General features: G+C 42.7%; 1 protein-coding gene across 1 annotated transcript; it reads right to left on the bottom strand.

The window, feature by feature from the left end:
• Window positions 1–12,748: 12,748 nt before the first annotated feature.
• has2 (hyaluronan synthase 2) lies at window positions 12,749–16,338 on the bottom strand. Its single transcript, XM_068570497.1, has 3 exons — window positions 15,712–16,338; window positions 13,784–13,885; window positions 12,749–13,678 (listed from the first exon to the last, which is right to left on the bottom strand). Exons 1-3 carry the CDS (start codon window positions 16,336–16,338, stop codon window positions 12,749–12,751), a joined length of 1,659 nt encoding a protein of 552 aa, XP_068426598.1.
• Window positions 16,339–16,909: the final 571 nt, after the last annotated feature.

The raw sequence follows: 16,909 nt of genomic DNA, 5'->3' as shown, positions 1-16,909 counted from the left end.
GAGTGCATCATATTAAAATACGTTCGTACCACCAAAGCTACAGCACCTTGAGGGAAAGAGTCGATCGCTAATCTACGACACATGCTCTACAAGCACCACAAGCCATGTTGGTCTTAGATTGCTGTGGGTACATATTGTAAGTCGCATGCTCATGTTACAATCAAGTCAAGTCACGTCCTCCTAACCCCGCTGCTTTGAAGACATCAACCGCATCTGCATCTGGTAAACGTCCAGCTTCCGTTTGGAGTGAATACATTTCTCTTTCAGATGATTCTTGTGATTTCTATCTGAGCCGCTTTGAAAACTGCATGTCAGTCGGCTCCAAAAGAAAGCAATGAGCTCACACAGGAACCTGTGGAGAGAAAGTATACTTTAGGGGGTTTGTGAGCCTCAATTTCTTAGTTAATATATGAATCTAATCACACTGTATTCTAGCTGGATAGCATTAAAAACCTTCACCTAAAGGAGAACTATTTGTAGACTTTTAAGACCTCAATAAGTGAATTCTTCGTCTCTGGCTGCGGACCTTAAGGTAGAATCAAATAATCCTGTATTAGTCCCACAGCGGCGAATTTTGCAGTGTTAGAGCAGCAAAGGGAAACTCATGATAAGGTTTGAAACAGTTTCCTAATTTGATGAAATACAACACTGAAGATCCATCTTGCAAAACCAATACGGCTGTCACTTGTGACCACAGATATTGTCTGCTATGCCAAGTTTATTGACGGTTTTGAACTTAACTACTCCAATACGTTGATTTTTCAAAAGCTTAAAATTCCGTTAGGACTGTCTGTTCTCAAGATGTGCGCCCTCCGTGCTCCCTTCATCTCGGGGCTTTCACAGCGCTCAACATTGTTTTCTGCTATAATAATGGTTTCACTGTTTATCCCGTTGGGGATAAAGCCACTCCACCCTCATTACTCTTTATTATCATTGACAGCATTAGAGAAATGCTGCACTGGCTAATGGTTTTACTGTGGATGTTAGGCCAATCGTAAACATTGTTACATTTGTAGGGGAAAACATGATTCGAATACCCCCAATATTGTCCAAGAAAAACTAACAAACACACATTATGACAAAATTGTTTCCTACATATACTCCACTATAGCCTCAGCTCCACATGTGAACAAAAAAGGTGTTCTTTTCGCTGCATGTCCATGTAGACCCCAAACTTTCGTCATCTTTATCGCCAACGGGAACCTAAAGTGGTCATCGAGCGAACGTAAGGAGACCCTCCCTTACAAGAGTCAGGGCTCCTTTAATCATCTTCCACTGGGAGAGGTCAAATTTACTCAGCTTTATCAAATTAGAGCCTGTGCAATGTGCACTGTGGGGTTCGGGTGGTGTGTGGGAGACGGGGACAGAAAGAGACGGCAAACAAGAGATAAAAATTGAGACACAGAGAGAAAAAGACACGTGGGCCCTGTTAATGCCGGGGAGGCTGGATATACTCTACGAATTAATTATTACGACCCACCCACCCTCAATGGCAGTGCTCACTGTGGGCCTAACTCAGAACAGGACGTTCTGCCACTGGAGTTCAAACAGGCACATGTGGCCTACTGCAAAATGAGGTGATCAACATACAAATATATACATTATTTTCCACCTTCTGAGAGCTCTTCTGTACATGTAGTTTGATTGGCGTTTACAGTTGTGGCCATTAGCGCACAGAGCCTAAACAAATTAGTGATTCATTGAACTAAAGATTTTACTTGTAATTAGCTATAAGACACAAGTGTGTTCTCACATGGATGAATTAGATTTTGTACTTTTCTTATGTTTTATTATGTTTGATCTACTTATCATCCCAAGATTCTTGCAAATTTAATCCTTGCGTGATGTTATAAATTGCACTGAGTGAAAGCGAAACACACCAAAAGTCAAACTCTCAGTGAACCGTCAGAACAGAAGGTCTGCAAAGGAATACAAATAATTTGATTCATGTTCATTATGATGATTCACTTTATGATTCACTCCTCAATACACACTCGGATCCACACGATCACAATCCAGGAACATTACTCACCATTACTCCCTTGGGCAGGCAGTGTCTCAGTTAAAACACACACACACACACACACACAAACACACACACGCACACACCATCCTCCCAGCTGTGAACTCTCCAGGCATTAATGCATTATCTAATTTCACTCTCACAATGGGAATCAAACCACAGCTGGTGATCTTCTCTCTTTCTGTCGGGGTGTCTCTCACATAGTTAGTACACATACACAAACATGTACAACACATAAGTATACTGCGATGAACACTACTTGCTTCACGGTGGTGTTTTGTGATGCCTGCTGTCAGTGGTACATTTACTCAAGTACATTACTTACATACAACTCTGAGGTACTTGTACTTCAGTCCAACCCCTGCATTGGGAACCATTGACTCAAACTGTATATTAAGTTAACGCTATTCTTTAGTCGTTAATGAACATGTGGTGGAAGGACTCAAACGTAATACAGCGAAATGGAGAGCAGATATTTATTCCGGCAGAACACACAAGGGAAACAGACAAGGAACAAGGTTCCTCAGAACCGGATGCTGTGGCTCCGGGGAAAGGACATCCGGCCGCTGGGGCTTTTTCTGGGGAGCAGGAACCAGCCGGCTGCAGTGGCGCCTTCGGGGAGCGTCAGAGCGGCAGCTGGAATTGAGGAAACGTAGGGTCGCCCCACCAGTCAGGAATTGGTGTTGACTACGCCGGTTTGATCCTGGAGTGAACAGTAGCAGGTGGTGACGCCCTGGGAGTTCAATGAGGCCGGTTGAGGCCGCCAGGGAGGTATGCAAATCTGCATCATGCGGGGAGGCCATGCTCTGCAAACGCAATCTTGCCTCGGTCAGGAAATAGGCAGAGTCCGTGAGCTGCTGGATCTGGTCTCCCAGGATGGTCAGAAGCCTGTGATCAGTTGTCGTATGCAAGGTCCATGTCCACGGCCAGCTCGTACTGTAACAGGTGGCGAAAGGACCCAAACGCAGTAGAACGGAGTGGAGAGCAGTGATTTATTCTTCGAGAGGGTGGTGGTCACCTGGACGGAGGCAAGGTGGAGAAGTTCAAGCGGGCAGGGACGTACTGGATGGTCAGGCAAACCACGGTCGAGCGCTGAGAACGATCTGGCAGTGACCGTGAGACAAGCTGGGGCTTGATGAAGCAGCTGCAGCAGAGTGAGCAGGTCCGTGTGGTAGAGCTGACGAGGTGTGACCAACAGGTGTACGGAATTAACTGATTAGGTGTGTGAGAGGGAAAAAGTGGCAGGAGACAATGGAAGCCGAACTGTGAGAAGTTAGTAGTGTATTGTGTGCATCATCGGCCAGCCACCAGTTTAAGTTGAATGCAACGTATGCATTGGTGCATCAGGATGAATATTCTCGAAATGTAAAATAGAAAGTAATGTAACTACAACGGTGCACTCACTGGAGTGCAGATCTTCGCCTGAATGATGTGCGATTTAATGAATACAACCCCCAATTGGCTGACCTCCTTTCTAAACACTAATGGGCTGTGAGTCATTGTAAAACACACTTTATTCAATCTTGCCAAAAAACAAAATTCAACTCACCGAGCTGCCTGCCTGCTTAGCAGCGGCTGAGCTGCGGCGAGGTCCAGCAGTGTGTATTGAGTGAGGAGTCAGCAGGCAGTCAATGGCAGTGTTAAACGCGCAATAAAAGGTGTTTTGAGAAAGTGTAGAACACAGCACCGACGAGGTCCACGCAGCCATACCTGGCAACCCAGAATGCTTGAGCAAAATGCTCGGCCCAATCCCAATCTCCACCCTAAGCCCTCAAGCCCTGAACCCTCAGGGACTCACTGACGTCAGCTGCTAACTGGTTGAGTCAGTGAGGGCTTGAGCTGGTGTGAATATGAATGGGACAACACTTTGCTACAACATCACGTGGCTACATTAAACAATATTGTGTACAATTATGTATTTATTATATGGTTTAAACGTCTTCCTCGCAAGATGAGGAGTCATTTTATATTTATTTACTCGTTTTTGTCGAAATGAAATGTTTGATGAATGTACAAAGACATATATATTTTCTGCTTGCATTCCTCTAATTCATGTGTTTTTATGTTCCATAATGTTGTAAAGGTATTTCATCAAGCTAAATGCCCATGTGCCTCTTTGTTTACCTTTTTTTTTTTTTTTTTACGTCTCCATTCTTCCATTGGGAACTGTGTGTTTGACCTCACCTTGCAATGCATTGTGGGTAATTCCCTTTGGCAAAGTCAGTATCTAATGTTGACTTACGGAAAGGGTTCATAAAGGGTTCAAAATGTCCGCCACAGAGGCCTCAGGCACTCCACCATGTGACAACGGGACAACCCTAAACCCTCAAGACTTCACGGGAGCGCGCCTTAAAGTCCGTAAGGGTGGAGATTGGGATTGGGCCCTAGATTATCTGCGGACGGACACACACGTGCACACCCACTCACAAGCACATGTGATCGATCTCGTTATTGTCATTGTGGAGATAAAAAGAAATATTTCAGTCAAAGGTGGCATTTTTCTGTAGTTGATGATACTTCTGCACTTTTACTTAAGAGGGGTTTTGATAGCAGGAGTTTGACGAGCAAAGGAACGGTTCTATAATTACGAAATTCGGACTTTGCCTCAAATAAAGGATCTGAACAATCCTACTATAAATTCAGTTGAGCAAAACCTCCACTCTAGTCATACTCACGTATTATGAGAACGTCTAAGTTCGCAGGTGAATTGTAGAGATGGATGTATTGAATTTGTGATGGAGCCAAGACATCAAAACTTACAGAAAAGTGTGCTCTCCATCACCTGACCTGTGAGAGAAAAACAAAGCGTCTGCTGAGCTCTGGGTGGTCAGCTATTTGGCCGGAGGGCAACAGACGTCTGGACTCTACCAACGTCACCACCCAAGCCCCAGCTCCAGTTTTACCAGAGACAGACTGACACCACTATCAAATATTGTATATTATAAACAGCATCTTCTGATTTTATTTTAGTATTTTCACGAAGCCCTCAGTGAACTAATGATGTGGCAGATAAACGTCAAAACATTTGGTGCATGCCATGCAAAAAGAAAAGGGTTTCACTATCATCAATGGCTGCTTTAATTCTCTCTGAGGCATTGGCACACATGGGAGTTTTTAAAACAATTAAAGCCCTGAATGGGGTTCATTATGTGGTTAGAGGGTTCAGAGGAGAGGAAAAGGAAGAGACGGGTAAGATGGAGGAGAAGGGGGAGGACGAGGAGGAGGAGGAGGAAGAAAAGAGGAAGATGTGGGGATATGAGTTGAAAGACATGGGCGAAGAGCAGAAAGCAGTTGAAGAGGAAGAATCCTGGCGGTGGGGGCTCTACTTAAATTGTTTGAATTAAAGTGTCTCTACCGGCAAACACAGTGAGACACTCCACAGGGCATGGGTGTGTGGAATGCATCAAATCATGAAAAACATACCACCCTGACATGTCAATTAACCAAGACCCCAAGATCCCCAGGGCCAGTCACCGTCATAAGCTGATCACAAATCCACGGTTGGCTTTGAAAATCATGTTTATAAAGAAGCTAAACAATTGGGAGCTTGGACAGCTGAGAAGTATGAACAAATGTTTACGAATAAAGAAAACACGAAACCAGGAAACTTTGAAGAGATCCGTTGCTGGCGGCGACGACGTGGTCCTATCGTCCGTCTGAACAGCTGGATCTGACTCGCAGCTTAAACCATCCAATCCACTCATGCAAGGTACCGTTGTACAGATTGAACTCCAGCAAATAGGTTTCATGCATCTTTGAATGCATTTATTCAAGAATATTAGGTTTTCTATCCCAGCAGTGTCATCTTTCCATCTTCATGTCACGCTCACTTTATGAAGCGGCTGCAGCATATTTCTTTCCTCACAACTAGTTACAATCTGATACCAATAATTAAAACTCCAAAGCCTCTGACGGGTATTAATTGCACAAACTCAGTCAGGAAGCAACATAGGGCATAAACGTACACACATTATAACTCCTGAAGCCACATTTGTGGTTAGCTTGCCTTCCAATTTCACAGCCTGCTGTTTAACTAAACCTTTGGTGCAGAAAACAAAAGGTTTCCGTCACTTCTTTTTCCATGCAGCGCCTTTAATCGAACTCCAGTGACTCTTTCTTGTCTTTCTAGCCTTAAATTACCCATTCATGTACTGTACAATTTACAGACTCTCTTTCACACATGTTGGCTACATCATAGAGAATGTATGTTTTGAGATTTACTGCACATTATGCCCATCCAGTATTTTGGTCAACGCACATACACGTTCTTCAATTATGCTACACAATTCGGCACATCTCTGTTGTCCATCAACGTTACTGGCGATCTGTGAGTAAATGTGACATCATAGATGACACGTCATGGAGCCAGTGAGATAAGATCATGTGGTTTCGTACACTATTGAAATTTTATTAGTTTTGTTTATTCTATTGTCTTAAACTAGCTTACTGGCAGCTCTCACCAGGTTCTTGAAATGAAGCTTTTAGTCACCACTGGTGCGATGATGTTCCTGATCCTGGTCCTTATTGTGCTGATTGTGTCTGAATGTTCTGATGGCCTTATTGTCCCAGGTGGTCTTGACGTCTGGACACCTGGTTTATACTCAGGTGGTCTCAGTTTCTGGCGTGGGAACAGTTTGGTACAAGCCTCCGCCATTATTTGTTCATTCATTAATGTCAAATTTGTGTCTTAATTGAAAACGCAAGATCTTTCGGGATCCAAAATAAAGTACAGCTACCAGTAATGTAATGTTGTACATTTGAAGTAAAACTTTTTTTTTAAAAACTAATTACCCTTCAAGAAAGCTAAGATAAAAAGCTCAACCACCTGGGCTTACTACCTGTTTACTCCTCGTTGATTAACGGTTCACAAACTTCAAAATCATAAACATAAAACAAATCCATATTTTCAACACAGCATGAACTGAAATTCATTCAGGGGGAAACCTGGAGTAGTACCGCTACAGTCCCTCGAAGACAGTGTGTGATAGTTCATAATATTCACATCTATTGAAGGTACAGAGAACCCATTTGGAGTGATTCATTTTATTTCCCTCTCCTACCATATTAATGTGGTTAAGGGGCAAAGAGAGACAAGATGTGTGAATATTAAACGCTTTGGCAGATTTCCTGACTGAGTTTTGAACAAAATGTTCCCTCTAGACCATCCAGGACTATAGAATATGGAGATCCTGTTTTACTAAACCAAGACAGCCCAACAACCGAATATGTGAAAAGTCAAAAGCCAGAAAGTCTCTCAGGATTGATGGAGATGAGGTTTCTGAATATTCCTCCATCAATGTGATCCTCTTTTTTCTTGTTTCTGTTCATAACTCACTAACCACAATCCCTGTTATTACCTTCATTAGATGTATGGTAGACGTCAGGTACAGTAATATTAAATCAAATTAAAGTGTGTCCTTTACGAGAGGCTCTTTTATTTGATGCATTTTCACTCCTGAAAGCTTTACAACATCTATTTATGCTTCACTCTCTTCGACATAACTTAGCCATTGACTGGATTTCTGCCCTGACGTGTTGTGTGCGGTTAGGTTAAGGTTAGGTGCCTTCACACACGCCGTGTGGTCGTGATCAGAAGGACCTTAAAGATATGCTCTGTTTCTGAGATAGCGTGTATGACAATCTGCTTCTGTCCAGAACGAGGTGGGAGGCTGTTCCCATGCATGCCCTCTGTACTAAAGGCTTCTCTTAAAATAATTCAGGTCAGGAAAATGGGTCAAAAGTACACTTTTTCTTTTCATCTGCAGCTGACAAGCCAACAAATAGCCTGATATTGCTCGACTATGAAGCTTGGTTAAAAACAGCAGCATGTGCAAAAACAGTGTCAAGGATAAATGTGCACTGTCCTATTAGTGATGGGAGCCTGTCATTTTGATTTGTAAAAAAGTACCCTGGAAAAACACATGTCTAAAGTCCAAGTTAGTGCTCTCAGATGCAGAACCGTTAACCTTCCAATGGTTCAACTCATACACAACACATCAGACATGGTATCACCACTTGGGGGTTGTGAAGCTATCAGAACTTTATGTCCGGCAAGTTGTGCAAAGTTTAGGACCCTGTGGTGTAATCTGTCGCAGTGAAGTGCATTTTATTGCAATATTGCAGGTGAAGGGATAGGGTTGTGGTCAGGGTTTAGGGGTAAGGGTAGGGTTTGGGTAGGTTTATACGGTACGAAAGGGTAGGCAGTGATGTTGCAAAGCCCGAAGAAAAGTAGCGACCAGCTGAGAGGGACAAGCAGGGTATGATTTGGTCAGCTGCTGGAGACAGTTAGCCAGTAGGGAGCCATTAGCTATAGCAAGCAACAGTGCTAAGCAGTGCTGTAATGTATTTGGCAGAGACGGAGCAGCGATGGCGTTGACTGCTGACGCACTGAGAGGAAAGCCTGGCTGCTTCTGCTGTGCTGCTGCGCTGCCCACATGTGCTATTCTCCTCTGCGTGAATGGAAGTTACTGCACTCAGAGACACAACACGAGAGACACAGAAACAGAGAAAATACAACGAAGGGAGTTTGTAAAAGAGTGTTATATCTCAAGTCGCGTGGGAGTTGGTGAAACAATCAGTTTAATTACTGTCGGCTGTAGGACAGGAACAGCGGTAAGTTGTGGTTGAGGCATTGATAAATTAGGTTGTTTAGTACACTTTGTGCACAGGGGAGATGACAAAACAGCTAACCGCTATATGTATGCAAGATTAAAGGGAAATCTACTATATTAATATTTGACGGCTTTAGCATCTTTGTAGAAATGCTCCTTCTGGATGGATGGATGTGAGTCATTATCTCTGGTAAACCCTGGAGTCTGCTTATGTCCCAGGGTTCCTTCAGGAGCTAGACCTGAGTTGTCTATTGTTCTTTCACTGAAATGTCCCTATGGTAAGCTGTTGTAAATTAGAGTTAATTGAGGCATTAGTAAATTTGGCAACAATATTCTCTAAATCGACCGCCGGCCTATTCTTTCATTTATCTGGCTAGAATTGTATGCTTTTATAAATGGTGATTAGTCATTTATTAGCTTGCCAACACACATGTGTGCGTATGTGTGTGTGTCTCTCTGTGTGTGTCTGTGAGTGTACCGAGTAAATAAGTTTACTTTTGCCCTGACAACCGTCCACCCTATGATACACTGTCGGAATAAAGAACCTCGCACATTTTTTTGTCTACAAGTAACTTCCAGCCAGCCAAATCACTGTGATCTCTGTGTCCCAAATGTGTGTTTGCACATAAATGTGTGTCTGTTACTTGATGTACTTCTATTCCCTCTCCCAAACACAACGAGTGTTTCCTCTGAAGGGCCGTAGAGCCAAAGCCATGCTTGGACTCGTCGTCTGGGAATCCTGATGAGCTTCAGATGGACTGACTCACCTTTGGACTCCATGCTTTCTCTTTCACTATATTACAAATACGGCTTCAGACAGTCGGTCTTCTGTGTCTAATAATTTAAAAAAATGTTATTGTAAGAAAGCACTAGATGTTCTTTACATACTGGGCAGACACTGTTACGATAAGATAAGAAAGCAATACATCAAATGGAGGAAGCCAATGGGAGAAAGGGCTCCGAGTATGAAGACCCGGCAGAGGAGTGCTGCTGCCAGCGGTGGAGCTGCCGGGGGTATCTGGTGGGATGTAGGGGCTTCAATGGCCCATCATTCAGCAAAGGGTTCAGTATCCTGGGAATGATAATGGATATGATAAGAAAAGCCACCCCGAAGTGCTCTTGATGGCTTTGAATCAAGGGAAGCGAGCCTCTGAGTGTTAGTGCTAAAGGGAGACACTGGTCAAACCTGGTGGGGTCGCCTGGGTGAGGATGTCTGACCTGAAAGACCACAAACACCCAATGACCCCCATGTGACATCACTGATGATGTGTTCCTGTGCATCCAAAGATCCATCAAATAGATGATTATAAAAAAGAGATTAAAAAACACTCCAACAACAGCAAATTAAAACAAAAGTAGTTTTTATTTGGCACTACACAAAAGTGCTTTACGATGACACTGCCCATGAAAACAACCTCATGTTCAATTGTTTGTCTCTTTCATTAAACCTCGGAATAAAACGTCGCCTTTACAAGTGTATTAAAATGTCACTCAGTTTTCCTTTTGTAATTGCTCAATCAGGAACCTCATAACTTTAAAACACGTCATTTGCAGATAATTACATTTCTGTGCAAATGTTTTAGATGAAAGTTTTGGGTCTGCTTTGGCTGTAGTGTTTGTTGTATTAGGAGCTGCACATTTTCACATGCCTGGAGTTTCAAGACTGCGGAGAATTTGAAGTCCAGCAATTATCTTTGCGTTATGCATATTAAAATATGTTTTGAATGTATTGTTTTTGCAGTGTAGACAAATGGAACCGTAGGGGTTTTACACATATACTAAAAGACCTCTCACTAATTACAGAATCCTATAAACCACAGAATTACTTGACATAAATATATTGGTCTTCTCTTTAAGTAAAAGGCACAAAAACACAGGTTCATCACTTCTCTTGAACTCAATAACTTATCTCTACAAATTGCATTTTATTGTTGTTATTGCAGACAACCCTCCCCCCAGCTCATAATTTCACATTGTTTGGTCAGATATACAAGTCATTGTCAGAACAGTTGAAAGCACAACAAATACATTTTCCCGTTCTTATTTCTCTTTTTTTTTTTTTATACAAAACAAAACAAAAACATGAGTGAAAATAAAGAATCTTTAGTAGCTAAGCAAAAATAGAATACAAATGTCCATATATAAAATGCATTGAAATACAAAGTAACAAGAAAGGCTACAGCAAAGGGCTGACAAGGCAGAGAAATCCAGCTTTGACCTAATAAAGAACTGTCTATAAAAAAAGGACACCTCTATCTAATACCACAAAAAGATCATAAATTACTTGAGACCTTCAGAATGCATCAGTCTTTGGACGGCATCCTAATGCCTTGATGCAATGCAAAGAGAACCACTGAGGTATTTCATCTTGATTACGTCAAGCATCATGCTGGACGATGGGAGGGACATGAAAGTGCATATGAATTAAACTCATGTCGGCTCCCGGTCGACAGCAAACCCTGGACTTTCATTCCCAAATGCTGTTCCTCTCCATCAAGTGCCCTTATTCACATTCCTGTCATCGGGTAGTTCCTTTCTCCTATTCTCACATTTGCCCCTTCCCTTGCATGATGCACCTGAGGGGTCTAGCCACACTATCTTGTATGCAGTATGTGAGAAGAGGAAGAGAGCAAGGACACATGATATCTTTGGATTGGAACATGGCCACCGTGCCTTCTTGGTGGTTTTCATTCACCTTGGTAGAAAGAAATACATTAACAATAATAGTGTCAAAAACCATCATTCATATATATATATATATATATATATATATATATATATATATATATATATATATATATATATATAAAGAAAAGAAAAACAAAAGTCATTGTTTCTGTAAAAATAAAACAGTCACAGCAGCAATGATACACCGTCTCTCTTCTGGTCACATGTTCACCTTGTCACCTGATCCGGTGGAGATTATATCTACCAATCAGTGATCAGTTTGAGATTCTTCACTTTGTAAACGTTGAGGGAAATACTGCATTCACGTCCTATGGGAATAACAACGAGACGTGTCGGTGCCCAGACATTTGAATTGGATCTTGTACCTTTTCACATTCAACATACATGCACAGCAGTGAGCGCTGTGTTTCATTTGAAACAGCAAATCAAGAATCGTAACATCAACCGCACGAAACACCTGTGCACTACCAACGATATAATTATGGATTGCATTGAGTGATCCAAAAAAAAATCTTCTGTTGAAATATATAAATACATTTATAATGCCTAAAGACAGGAAGTATCTTTCGCACATGAGTGCAAGAAAGAGAGACCAGCATTTTAATCTAGAGCCGTTTTCCTTTGCAAATTGATACTTTAGCTCTTCCTAACGCTTCGCCCTCAGAGATAATACCTTTGAAGTTGTGGCATTTGAAAAAAGATGCAGTGTAACTTGCTTTCAATGCTATAGTGGCTAACCGCACCTATTCATGAGATCCGCACAGATTATAATGACATTTTGTAGTGATGGCAGTAGCCTATCTCAGCACCTTTAAGAGTTATAAATGCACTTGAACTTGAAGATACGCGGCGGTGTTCTTTGGCTTGCCTTGGCGGTGGCAACAGGTAGATCTTTTCCTGGTCAGGATGTACAAATATTTCTTGGAGACACAATGATGCTCTGGAGGTAAAATATTCTTACCGGTCAAGTTAAAACCCCAATGGGTGACACAAATTCCACAGTTTCTTTGGCTTTATTGCAAATGTTAGACTGAAGTCCAGTGAAAATGACACGGGTAAGAGGTAGCTAATGTTACAAGACTAGCACTCTTGCTGCCAACTGCAGTATATTTAATATTACCATACTGAGTTATCAAATTTAACTAGTTATTTAACGGTCACTGATTTTCAGTATAACATGTGTTTTTTGTTTAATCTAGCTAATTAGCTAGCATGCTGTTCCAAAATCATGAATGCTATGAACAGAGAGAAAAAGCAGCCACTGTCCTTTTATATATTTGCCATTCAAGTTTTACAAAAAAAATCCCTGTTTTTTCCCATTTTGGTTGAACTCAATTTTGCCTCCAGAGCTGCTTTGCATCTGAAAAAAACATTTGTATAACAACATGGTGTCAGTGAAAACAACCATAACAGAGAGTTTTGTAAGTCATACATCCAGCACCATGTCATAGTGTGTTTCCTTCTTCCTCTTTCCACACCTATTTATGAGCACTGTGTACAACGTCAACAGTATGACCCAGTAGCTGGCATAGACGACTGCCCCTATGACCAGAACAATCTTTTCTGAATCAGGAAAGGGCTTCTTAGTCTGCAGGATTACAGTATAGATAATCCCGATGAAGAGGATAGTGAACCAAACTGATATGGGAATCAGACCAATGAAGTTCACCACGACCGTTTTCCTCCCGGAGGTCCCCCATCCGGACTTGTTGATTGTTGCTATTGCGAACATTTTGGCCGGCAACAGGCTCGACATGTACAGTACGGAGTAGAACGACATGAACACCATGACAATGTTACCTCGGAGGCAGCTGGCAAACGAGGCCTTGATCAGCGCCACCGCCTGCACAATGAGCAGAAACAATAGAATATTCCAGAGCCGTCCTTGGTAGAAGAGTTGGATCGCAGTGGCGATGAGGAAGAAAGGGAAGAAGCCTGTGATCACGGCCTCATAAGTCATCCAGAGGTGGTGCTTGTGGAACCACAGGGAGTTGTAGAGCCATTCTCTGAAATAGGACTTACTCCATCGAGTCTGTTGATTGAGCCATCGCAGGTATGTATCCGGCGTCTCAGTGAGGCACTTTGATCGAGCCGTATATTTGGTTGCGTAGCCGAGGCTTAGAACTCTGTTGGTGAGATGGCGGTCATCCCCAAAACTGCAGTGGGATCCCATGAAAGTCTGATTGTACCAGTCCTCAAGGAACTCGTGCAGGAGGGAGTTGCGGTACATTCCCAAAGGCCCGCTGATGCACTGCACGCAGCCGAAGTAGGACTGGCAGGCCCGCTCGACGTTGAAGGCCATCCAGTACCGTACACTGCTCAGGAAGGAGATCCAGGACTCGTATTTATTTAGGATCTAGGGAGAAATTGAAAGGCAAAAAGTTGGAGGTTTGACATGAAAACTTCAAAAATGATGACATGTCATTTTCAAGGTATAAAGAATTGTTGTTTTCTAACCAACCTGTACATCTCCTCCAACGCCTCCCACCAGAGGGTCTTCCTCGAGAACCTTCACCATCTCCACCGATGATGCCGGGTCCAACATTGTGTCGGAGTCACACACCTGAGCCCACAAAATAAACAGTAAATTAGCTGCAATTTCAGGCCAAAGGTCATCAAAAAGGCCTTATAGGAATGTAATAGATTGAGGCTGTAGATGGCAGCCACTGCTATGTCACTAAAAGTGCTTGGTTTTGCCACTGACAAGCTCTGTTTGTTAAGTGTGTAGCATTTTGGATCAGTCAGTTGCGCTCAAGGAAAAGTTTCATGAGGACATCTTGCTAGGTTCCTGTGGCTGCTGTGCCACGAGGTACAACAGAGGAAGAATGCTCTAAAAAGCCATTTTAGTGGATGTGAAGTTTCATTGAAGCTGCAAAAAATGCCCGAGCAGCTTGTTTTGCGAATGGTGGTTACAGCGTTACCCCTCAATACTGGATCAATTTCAATAATGTCATCCCCCTAAGTGTCATTTGGAAAAAAGGACATGGTCGAAAAATACCAAAGTTACGCTTTACGTTAGAATGGCAATATGGCCGACAGGTAAAACCTTGCAACAAAAAGTAACTACTATCTTTCTGGTTCTGTTTTATCTCTCCCTGTTCCCTCTTATAAATGGTAATGGTTTCCTCCCAAACAAAATCAGGTGATGAAAACAAACCCACACCCTCAATCCCCATGAGCAAAACACATCTGCTACATGCTGAGACTGATCATAGTAAAAAGGCATGCAACCCTGTCCCTCCTTTGTTGAGGAGTACTGGCATGATTACTGGCAGCGCTGCAAAGAGTTCTCAAACAAGAGTTTTCTGGCAGGCTGCATCCAGCTGCAGCTGTTACACAGCATCCTTTTTCAAAGTTTTGAAGATTGAAGTCCCCTTTTCTCTGACATGCAAACTTAATAAATTCTAATGTGATTAAAGTTGTGTCGCCTCTGTTCAGTTTAACTCCTTGCAATACATTATTGTTCTAACACTACCAGCTAAATATTACTGGACAATATGATGAAGTGACACTTTGTGCTTTGGCCAAACTATGGAAGTTACATAGTTTCCTTTCGATGAAATATAATGATCTTGGTTCAGAAACATAATATCTTTCTGCACTACAGTACTGTTTTTGTTTTTCCATTTACTGAGTACAGGATAAAAACCTGTTTCCTGATACTTCATCAGGCCGTGTGTTTCCACTGTGGTTCATGCTTTTATCTCCCACTTAGATTTTAAAGTCACATCACCGCACAATGTTTGCATTATCAGACTTTATGAGCCAGCCAAAAAGCCTCGGGAACTGCCTTTTCCAAAGATGTATTTCAAGTTTCATTAACATACATAGCCTGTCTTATTCATTCAAGTTCAACTTTAAGCTATTTGAGATTGGTCGCGAAGCCAACGCATACCAAATTAAACCTTTTTTCTTTTCTTACACAGTTTTGGGCCCCGAGTCTAAATATCACTCATGCAGATGATGAAACAGTCAGCACTGTGAAACAGATCTGTTATTACACTTAGACATAAGCTACTGCTGCCCCTCTTCGCGCTACACTTCACAACACCATGCATGCACACAGCGACCGACCATCTACAGTGAAACGCAACACAAAAGACTCTTTGTGGACCCTGTGTTTGGTTTGGCAGACCACCCCCTCCCTCACTTCAGCCATCTCTTTCTCCCTCTCTCTCTTTCTTCCGTTTCAGCTCACACTGATGTCAGCTGTCCTTGTCTCACATCCACAAAGATATTCACACATACCACTACATATTTGAATTGTTATATTTCATTGTTTAATTTGAATATGTACTCTCCTTTCCCCCCCAATTATGTTCCCCTTTCACCATTATTCTTCTCATTGAAACGGATCTACTGAGATACATTTTTATTTCAGTGACTTACCTGCACGTAGTCTATGCTTCGGCCCAGTGCTTTGAAGGCCGTGTACATGACCTCTCTCTTCCCTCCCCACTTCTGCATGATGCACACACACTTGTTGTTGAGGACGGTCCTGGTGACGTGCTGGAGGCCCTCGGCGTAAGTCTCATCCGTCTCCTCGGGCCCTCGGCTGTGAAAGTTACTCCGCCACACGTACGTGGCCGATTTGTCCCGTCCCATGATCTCTTTGAAAATATCCATCATGTACAAGTCGTCGTCCGTGTTCCCGTCGATCACCATGATGACTTTGATCCCCGGGTACGTCAGCCTCTTCACCGACACCAGGCATTTCTTCAGGTAGTTTGGGTCCTCCTGATACGCCGCAATGCACAGCGCCAAGGACTTATTCAGTTTGATCGGCGTCTCCAAGGACCGCCGCATGTTTCGGTGTTCTAAGAGCGCAAAGAGGCTCTGGATAATGAGGTGGACTACCAAGATGGCGCCGTAGAGACCGAAGGAGACGTGATTGCGAGTTGTGGTGAAGAACTGGTAGCCCATGATGTAGGCCGTGGAGATGCCCACCAGGAGAGACACGCCGAACATGGTGGTGCCAAATATCCGCAGGTAGGTGAGGACTCTCTGACACTTCATCTAAGGGCAGAATGTGGAGACGGCGGTTAGCACAAAAATGACTGGATTTTAGTATTCAACTTTACAATTACAAGCCAAAGACATGGGATAAACTGTTTTTTTTATCCCTTTTCAATATAACAAGGAAGTCACTTCCTGTAAACATGAAATTGGGAAAAGGGAAAAAGAAACATGTATGATAAGTGTTTTTTATGCAGCACACATAGAAAACACTGACTTCCACAATGTATTAAGCTTTTATAGCTCTTCTATGGCACACACACATGGACGAGCAGTTTGATTATGTTTGATTATAACAAACCCTGGTAGAGGAAGCAGTCAAGTGCCTCCCCCTCTTCTTCCCTTCATACCTTCCCAAAATCGCTGTCTAGATGTCAGACATTTGTCACTCGCCGATTGTTTGGTGGGTTAATGTGGGTGGGCACACGATACAAGGTTTCTTAACCGAATTAAGCATCAGGCCGACAGCATCTGGCAAACGTCTGAGTGGTCTCTAACTGCCCGAGAGAAACTATTATATTATAATATATTGTGTTTTTACTTCTGGTTCAAAAAGATTTCCGGGCAAGTA

Source organism: Clinocottus analis, unplaced genomic scaffold, assembly GCF_023055335.1.
Source record: "Clinocottus analis isolate CAN_PGR_092001 unplaced genomic scaffold, fCliAna1.0.p SCAF_9, whole genome shotgun sequence".
NCBI lineage: Eukaryota > Metazoa > Chordata > Actinopteri > Perciformes > Cottidae > Clinocottus > Clinocottus analis.
The sequence above is the reverse complement of the archived record's forward strand: the minus strand, read 5'-3'. Positions and strand labels throughout refer to the sequence as shown.